This window comes from Aedes albopictus, chromosome 3 (genome assembly GCF_035046485.1).
Source record: "Aedes albopictus strain Foshan chromosome 3, AalbF5, whole genome shotgun sequence".
Taxonomy (NCBI): Eukaryota; Metazoa; Arthropoda; class Insecta; order Diptera; family Culicidae; genus Aedes; species Aedes albopictus.
This window is the reverse complement of record NC_085138.1, coordinates 8,510,075-8,519,497: the sequence shown is the minus strand read 5'-3', so window position 1 is coordinate 8,519,497 and position 9,423 is coordinate 8,510,075. Positions and strand designations below refer to the sequence as shown.

Here is a 9,423-nt window from a genome sequence, read left to right as displayed (position 1 = left end):
TAATCAGATCCGTAGTAAATTATCAAGTCCCTGTCGACCTAATGGATTCCCTTCCCTCAGTCTCGATGAACTTTCTCTGCAACAAGGGACTGCTTTGTCTGAGTTTGAGTGTAGTAGGTTAATTGTGTTGGTGTGTCTGTGTGTGTGTGTATGTAGTTTCATATGTATTTTGTTTCCACAATTGTTTTCTTTATCGGTGCCTTTCAATTCACGCAAAAAAGTATCCGGCGGATGTGCGCTACTTGGGTTGCTTTACGACGTCACTCCATTTGCCTACTTGAGTTATCCGTTTGTTTTCCACGCCGATCGGTGATGGGAACACTGGCGGCCTCTACCTACTGCTAATAGGATACTAGTTCGATTACAACTCGGCTGTTGTCACTCTTCTTGATGTCAAACGGAGAACCGGTTGATAAGATTTAAATATCATACTGTTGTAGTTGCTGAAAGAGGTCTTTTTGTCCAAAGGGTACACGAATTTTTTATGTTTATATTTTTTTTTTGTTATAATTTCTATCTGATTTCGTTTGAGGATTAAATACATTAATGTGTATATGTTTTTGTGTGTATTCCAAAACTTTTTTTTAATTAGTCATACCCTTTCTTTTCGATTTCCGCCTAAATTTGATAGCAAAAGTAATATATTTTAGGAATCAAGGATAGGAAACAAAATTTCAGTGAGGATTTTCGTATCATAAATTGACTTTAGTTCAACAAATAGATTGCCTATGATTTGGTAATTCTGACTGGTTCACCTGATGACGATTCCTGCCGAAGGGGGGCGAATTAAATAGGAAAGTGCTGTCTGACTGGTTTCCTCTTTTGTTTCACTTCAAATATTGCATTTAATCTTCACGGACAAACAAATCGGTATTCTGATAAGATCTTCCAGATGTTTTTTTCAATGCAATTTTATTTTATTTTGAGTTGATTCATTTCAACTGCTTTCCGGTTGAGTACAATGTATGCATTATCTGTTTATTTTCCACGGAAGGATAATATATTTCTTCATAGCAGAGTTAAATCCAATATTTGAAAAGTTTACTGTCTTAAAAGGTTGTTCTAGAAGTTTTTATCTTATTTCCATCATTTACTTGTCAGTTAAAATTCTAGCTTACATACCAACGAAGAAGAAAACGGAAACGGCGCTTACTTCGCACCCTCGGTGTCCATGTCCACCACTGCGTTGTTGGTACCACTTTCGCCTTTGTTTTCCTCTTTCTTTACCATTTTGCCGTCAGCTGGAATTAGAGACATAAGATGGGAGTTAGCTACGTTTACCATATAATCATGTGACCAAGCCTTACCTTCATTGTCAGCTCCCTCAGTGCCCGAGCGCCTGCGCTTACGGTTGAAGCGCCAGTTGCGGCTACCAACAAACTTCGGCGGTGGCAACGGTTCCATGCCCAGCACCTTGTGGATCTGCCGGAAGGCAATGAAGCGCAGGAACATTTGTGCCGACACGGTGATGTCTTCTCGCTGCTGCCGGCTGAGGTTGGTGAGGGCATCTTCCGGTTCCTTCTCACACGGATCCAACAGTCCGGGACCGTTGATCAGGATCGACGAGGCGATAGCTTCCATGACACGGCGCATGCACTCGCCTGGGGACAGTGGTCCTCCGGCCGACGAGATGACCTTCTCGATGAGCAGTTCCGTTGCCTGGCAAAAAGAGAACAATTTACTAAAAGTTGCAAACCGGGTTACCGGAATCGGAACTTACCCATTGTGAGATGTTTCCCCAAATTGGTATTCTGGTGCAAAGATCTCGCATTATTCTCATAATCATTACACAGGACTGCAGACCGGTTGCTCTAGCCTTAATGAGGTAAAGAAAGATCAATCAGTATCTTAATATTCAGAATACACGCAGTCTATCAACTTAATGTTACAACTACCATAACTACAGCTTAGGATTATTGTAATACGTCAAACCAAAGTGGCTGGATTTTTTTTATGCTTCACTCACATACACACGAGAATATGATTGTTTTCGTTAGGTGGTGTATCTTGTGCTTTAGGTCTTAGCTAGGAGATATAAATTTGAGCTTAGCTGGTCTTGTTCGCTCCTCGTTGTTTCTCCGATTTTCCCTGACACGCACGAGAGGACTAACTACCGACGTTTTATCGCGGATTATGTATCTAAATCTAGTAAGTGCCATTGTCAACTTAATGAAAAAGAAGATTCGAAAATATATCTTAAAAGTGTTCTACAGTAGAATGAATAGTGCGCATTCTACGAATGGAGTGATGTGACGCAGCTTGACTCGGCAAGTCATCACATTCGAGTCGAGATTTCTCACCTCAATACTCAATATTCGAGTCCAGCTGTGTCACGCCACAACATTTGTAAAAAAAAAACGCAAATTTTCTTCTGAAATCGCAGATTGCTTTTTCATGTTAAAAAAACAAATGTTGTTCCGCATCCTCATCAACATGGGGCAGAAAAAGACATTTCACTCCTGTACACTTTTTGAGTTCCATTTTAGCCCCATATGCAAAATTTCAGTTCGATCTAAGTGTTAATCGATCAGATAACGCCTACGAGTTATGCAATCAAGCGAACTGTATCGCATTAGCTTCAGAGTAATAAATACACTAATCTTTCACTTTACGCCTGGCATCCACGCACCAATGTGTGAACCCTCTGCCAACCATATCTCACCAACACTCCGACATCCGCATGTGAATTGTGTAGACACATACACTCCCGTTCAAAAGTTTGGGGTCACCCCCTCAAAAACATGTCATTTTTTTAGGCCCATATCTCCGCCAATTTGCGTCCGATTTAAAACCCCTAGGTTTCATTCAAAAGATAATAAGTCAAAGAAACTTTGAACATGATTCAAAAGAAACTTTTTCAAAAAAAAATTGTATGTAAACTTAACCCAAAGTTGCCAAATTTTCTAAAAAATGAATATAAACTTACGGCAGTGTCGCTGGAAGTTGGGTCGACCAAATTTTAAGATGAGAGCGGTAATATGACCCATTTTCTATTAGCTTTCAACTGCTTTTTACAGAACTTAGCTTAAAAATCTAGAAAAAAAGTTATTAAGTAAATTAATCCTTGATGTCATCGACCAAAAGTTTGGGGTCACCCCTCAAAATGCTGTATCGGCCAAAAGTTTGGGGTCACTATCGTAAAACATGGACAAGTCATTTGTTGATATCTTTGTCATCTTTCATTCAATTTTAGTTCTTCTTGGCTTATTTGAAACAAAATGAATGATACTTACTGTATAGACATTGAACCACACATATTTGTTGAAATTTACATACTAAAACTTAACGTAAAGTTGCCTCATTTTTTGAAGCGTGGTAAAATGTGCTAACTTTACATAACATTTTTATATACAAAAATCGTTAAATACGTTAAGTTGAAGACATCAAACGTAAATTTAGTTAATTATCTTTGAAATGAGCCAAAAATAATTAAAATAGAACTATAGATGACGAAGATTTCACCAAATCACTTTTCCATGTTTTACGAAAGTGACCCCAAACTTTTGGCCGATACATCATATTGAGGGGTGACCCCAAACTTTTGGTCGATGACATCAAGGATTAATTTACTTAATAACTTTTTTTCTAGATTTTTAAGCTAAGTTCTGTAAAAAGCAGTTGAAAGCTAATAGAAAATGGGTCATATTACCGCTCTCATCTTAAAATTTGGTCGACCCAACTTCCAGCGACACTGCCGTAAGTTTATATTCATTTTTTAGAAAATTTGGCAACTTTGGGTTAAGTTTACATACAATTTTTTTTGAAAAAGTTTCTTTTAAATCATGTTCAAAGTTTATTTGACTTGTTATCTTTTGAATGAAACCTAGGGTTTTGAAATCGGACGCAAAGATATGGGCCTAAAAAAATGACATGTTTTTGAGGGGGTGACCCCAAACTTTTGAACGGGAGTGTAGGTATATTCGGTCTGCTGTGGATTGCAATCATCACTTCCTTCCCCATTCCCCACATTGATCTGCAACCTGACGCCACGTCACCTAAAAATAGAAGATCACCAACGCTCACACATAGAAGATGTCTGCTAGTCCCCGGCAGAGATCTCATTGGTTCCTTGTGTCAGTGTAGTTGGTCTAGCGATACTGGAGTAGCATCCACGGGCGGACAATCAAGCCCAAGCTTTAGCTTCTGCCGTTTTAACCCTCTACTTCCCATGGTTGCTCTAGAGCACCATCAATTTTCGACGAACTCGAGACAAACGAAATTAGATGAATATGATGCAATAGTTTTTAAAATATGATTATAATCTCATTATAGGGTGTCCCAGAAAGTATGGGCACAACTTTGCAGCTCTGCCATTTGGGAATGGATGCATAAACAAACTTTATTTCCACACATATCCTGCCTTGATATATTAACATCAAATGCTAATCATTAGAATTTGCATTTTACACTTCGTTTGGATGCGGTAGAACATTTCTTAAAAGACCTTTCAAAACTTCTGCACAAAATGCTATATTTTTCAATGGCATCGGTTAACAAATTATTTTCTACGCATGTAATTGAGCTCAATAAAAATTTCAAAAAACACATCCGTGTATTTCCACATGCGTATCTATTATACGACCCTTAGTTTGAATTGAAAACATATGCTTTTGAACATGAAAAATGTGTTTGAATACCAAAATCGATATTTTTGAAACCTCGATTTTCTAATAGTTAAAAACAAGCTTCTGAATTAATATCACAGCATGCAGAAAACCACAATTAAATTTCACTATAAGTTGAATGAATGCTCCAGCTTTATAAAGTGTAGATTGAATTATTTTTATTCTCGTTAAAACATCCTTAAAAACTCGAATGTCTGTGGGCATGTCTTATACAGAAATAGAAAAGGCGATTTTTTCAGTTTTCTCAAAATTTCGAAGTACTCGTACGCACAGGCAAAACATATTTGTATAAAAAATTTCAATCAACCATCTAAGAAATCATATTCTCGAATATATCATGGCAAAAAAATTCGAAAAAACTGCTTTAAATTTGGGTTTTTGGCAAAACCGTAAAAAAGTAGTTTGTGCAGAAGTTTTAGAAGTTGTTTTTTCATTATAAATATTCTGCATATAAAAACCCTTTTTAATGCATAAACTCTTTACAGGTATCAATGAAAATACTTTAAATAAAAATACAAAAATATAAAAATTGTTGTTTGTTAAGAAAATGATTGTATTTTCGTTCTACAAAGTTGTGCCCATACTTTCTGGGACACCCTATAGGTAAACCCAACTCCTAACTACTTGTTTCAATAGTGGAACTATTGATAAACAATCAAATTGCTATTGATTTACAACTAAAATTTTTTATGTTGATTTTGAAAAATTTGGCCAATTTGCAATAACTTTTGTTCAAGCACTTTTTTCGGAAACGCTTTCTTGGCATAGAAATAGTCGTTCGAAGTCGTGGGAAGGAAAGGGTTAAGGTGAATATATAACGAAGCTGGTGGTGACCAATCGATTAACTTTTCAGCGCAAAGCAACTTTCGGTTCTTCAGATTTGTGCTTTTGAAAATTCGAAGTGGGGCTTTGTTATATATTCACCTTAAGCACAGACTTGTAAGAATCCCAAAATGGCCGCCACAATGGCCGACTTTAGCACCTACTCACGACTTTGAGCGCTTCGAGCGCACAAATCTCTTCGTAAACAATACCAGCGCACCTGATATTTTTATTTTAAACTTATTACAAGTGAACAAGAACAGGATAATAAAATGCACTGTTATTTGAAGCTTGCTTCTTGAGATTTGTGCGTCTAAAGTACTGATGCACTGTTGAAGCGGGATTTCAAGACGTTTGTCCTTAAGTGTTCATACGAATTTACTATGGGGAAAACGACTCTTTCAAAGAAAATTCGCCATAGGATGCCCCTTAAATTTAAAAAAGGCGAGCGCTAAAATCTTGTTTTTTCAATCGAGCTGAAATTTTGCATATTCGATTTGGAGGCAAAATGGAACTCAAAAAGTATACAGGAATGAGGGTTTTCCTTATTTTTTACCATATAATCGTTTTTTCAGACTAATATGCTGCTCTGCCACCATAACAAATGCTTTGGCAATGTCATCCACTAAGCAGACAATTCGACTGGATTTTGTGAATATCGTACAATGTCTGCCCTATTAACAAAAAGTAGCTGCATTACAGCTTATGGATCGAAGGCTCTAGGAAGAAAACTCCTTTGAACTCTTATACCTCCTCTCCTCCTCTTCTTGGCGTAACGTCCTCACTGGGACAACGCCTGCTTCTCAGCTTAGTGTTCTATGAGCACTTCCACAGTTATTAACTGAGAGCTTCCTCTGCCAATGACCATTTTGCATGTGTATATCGTGTGGCAGGCACGAAGATACTCTATGCCCAAGGAAGTCAAGGAAATTTCCTTTACGAAAAGATCCTGGACCGACCGGGAATCGAACCCGTCACCCTCACCATGGTTAGCTGAATACCCGTGCGTTTACCGCCTCGGCTATATGGGCCCTAACTCAACTCTTATACCTGGCTCAATCAATTTTCAGAACAATGCTGAATAGCAGGCATACGAGTCCTTTACATTGTTTCAGTCCCCGGCGTAAGTTGCATGAACTGGATAGTTCATCCGAAACCTTAACGCAATTTTGCACGTTATGCAGCGTCCTGGAAGTTGTTCTCGTCCATGTTTTCTCACATATCTGTGCGGTCAATACTGTCGTAGGTCGCCTTGAACTCGATGGAAAGGTTATAGGTATGTTAAGACTTGTTGTTTCTGTAGAATTTGCTGTACAGTAAAAATCTGACTCCACCCTCTACTACGTTTTTCTTCTGCTACGTTGCTAATTAGCTGTTCATTGAAATGCTGCTTTAATCTTTCCAACACCTCACGTCCTCGTCATCTCTGCACACTGCAGCTCGTGCAAAAAAAAACCTTTCGGAGTGCTGATAAACTTCCGTATTTTTTGAGAATGGATCATTAGTTTCATTTCTTCGTAATCCTCTTCTCTACAGACAGCGTTTTCTCCTTTTTCCAAAAACGATGTTGTCGGCTTTACTGTTACTGTTTTCAAGTTCGAGACAGTCGTGCTCGCTGAACAAGGGTTCTGTTGGTCAAACATCTGCTACAATTAAGTATTATAAAACTGAATCAACAATTCTTCACCACAACACAAGGTTCGGGCCTGCAGTCCTCCATTTGCCAGATCGTTCTGCACCTGGTCCGCCCACCTTACACGCTGTCCTCCATGTCTTCTTGTACCATCCGAATCTCTTGCGAACACCAGCTCTGCAGGGTTGTTTCCGACATTCTCAATTCAATGTCAATGTCATGCCTGCTCCAACAGAGGAAACTACTGTTTCCAGCTTAACCCTTCACTTCCCATGGTTGCTCCAGAGTACCATCGATTATCGACGAACTCGAGACAAACGGAATTAGATTACCACAATTTCGAAAAACTTGGTCAATTTTCAATAACTTTTGTTCAAGCACTTTTTCGGAAATGCTTCCTTGGCATAGAAATGGTCGTTTAAAGTCGTGGGAAGCATATTTAAAACAGCACCACGTCCAGCACCATATATTTGGCTTTAACCCAGTTGCATGTGGATGAAAGCTGTTCCAGGGGGATGGTTGGAACCTGGTATTCGCGGTATTTTTGGAGGATTTGGTCCGTTGTCGAACGGCCTTCAACTAAGCTGGCTTGATAACTTTCAGACGACGGCGAATGATCACTTTGTAAGCGGCATTCAGAATTATGATAGCTCGGAAGTTCACTCCAACTTGTTACCTTTCTTGTAGATTGGGCTCCCAGATCCGGAATATTAGCCGACACAGGCAAGTAGCCAACTTTTCCGAGCCCAACTTATTGTTCTTGCGCTGCTGAATTGCTTCTTTAACTTCCCTCAACGTGGAAGTACGCTCGTTGTAGCCCCTGGCGTTATCATTTCTTCCGCTGCCTTGGTTGTCCATGGAGCCATTCAGTTTTTTTGTATAATACATTTACAGTAGACGTTCGATAAGTGCAACATGTATACGTTTCCGTTACCGAATGAAATTCGCTAACTGCAACGACTGACAGCCGTCAAACAGTTGTCAATTGCTATTGGACGCAGCCAGAATGCACTCAAAACATCGCAATGCAGCTGTAGTGCATCTAAAAAACATCGCAACTCTGTTGACGTTTCGTTTTTGACAGATAGCGGTGCGATAACTGCAAAATTGTTGCACTTAGCGGAGTTGCAGTTAAAAAGCATTGCAGTTAAACCGTTTGCACCGAGCGAACGTCTACTGTACATCTACAAAAAAGGCACGCATACATTTGAACGTGATTACCTCTATAGCATACACTGAGCCAACTCTCTCGATCATCGTTATATGTCAATCCTATATTTCTGCACTATTGGAATATCATATGAATCTAAACTTGGGTTGAAAATGGGAAGTGAGAGTTATATGCGACGCATGTGGTATGACTCTCAGATCGCCATTATACTGTCATATGTCTTGCATTTTGCTTCTATCATGTGGGCTGGGTGCGCCAATGTATATGCAACTCCAATAATATCCTTCACATTTTGAAAAATGTGCCAATGTTGCTTTTCAACGCGGCCAAAGTTATATGCACAGCTAATGCATCGATTGTGTTACAGTAGACGTTCGATAAGTGCAACATGTTTACGTTTCAGTTACCGAATGAAATTCGCTAACTGCAACGACTGACAGCCGTCAAACAGTTGTCAAATGCTGTTGGACGCAGCCAAAATGCACTCAAAAACATCGCAATGCAGGTGTAGTGCATCCGAAAAACATCGCAACTCTGTTGACGTTTTGTTTTTGACAGATAGCGGTGCGATAACTGCAAAATTGTTGCACTTAGCGGACTTGCAGTTAAAAAGCATTGCAGTTAAACCGTTTGCACCGACCGAACGTCTACTGTATTTAACAAGCCCAAACGCACGTAGGCTTAACGGGGTTAAAAAATTGCTTTTTGTTCAAAACAAAATTACAAATCAAATGGAATCACAATCAATTACTGACTCCTAAGAAGCACACATTCTCTTCTTGTCTTTAACACGCTTGGTCGACAACCGTCGTAGTCGTCCCCAAGGAACAATTCAAAGTCATATATAAGCATGCATGTTGAACTATTGCTGGTTTATAACATTCGCAGCTGAACAAAACCAAATGCTGAATAATACGCTGAAATGATGCTATTTACATTGTAAATAAGCCAAAATGTAACACTTGGCACGTATGTGAACAGCAATTTAATTATAAGCTTAACAAACGTCAGCAATTTTTTGTTTGTTCGATTTGCCCTTACTAGCTTCAATATAAGCTGAATAAAAGTTTTCTTCTACGCGTTAAAAAGCTTATGTTCCACAGTTCTCGATAGCTGATTATTGTGGTCTACATAAGTTGAACAAATGCTTTAGATGTTTAATACTTCAGCTA

The 9,423-nt window shown here is 38.9% G+C and overlaps 1 protein-coding gene across 2 annotated transcripts in view; it reads right to left on the bottom strand.

Moving 5' to 3' along the window:
* Positions 1-895: 895 nt before the first annotated feature.
* Positions 896-9,423, bottom strand: part of LOC109426316 (zinc finger RNA-binding protein) — a 42,658-nt gene continuing 34,130 nt past the window's right edge. For both annotated transcript variants that reach the window (XM_029858126.2, XM_029858125.2), the window contains 3 exons: positions 1,721-1,816; positions 1,308-1,659; positions 896-1,241 (listed from right to left, as the gene is read on the bottom strand). In XM_029858126.2, the coding sequence (XP_029713986.1) occupies positions 1,150-1,241; positions 1,308-1,659; positions 1,721-1,816 (540 nt within the window). In that variant the 3' untranslated portion in view covers positions 896-1,149. The remainder of the gene's footprint in view (positions 1,242-1,307; positions 1,660-1,720; positions 1,817-9,423) is intronic.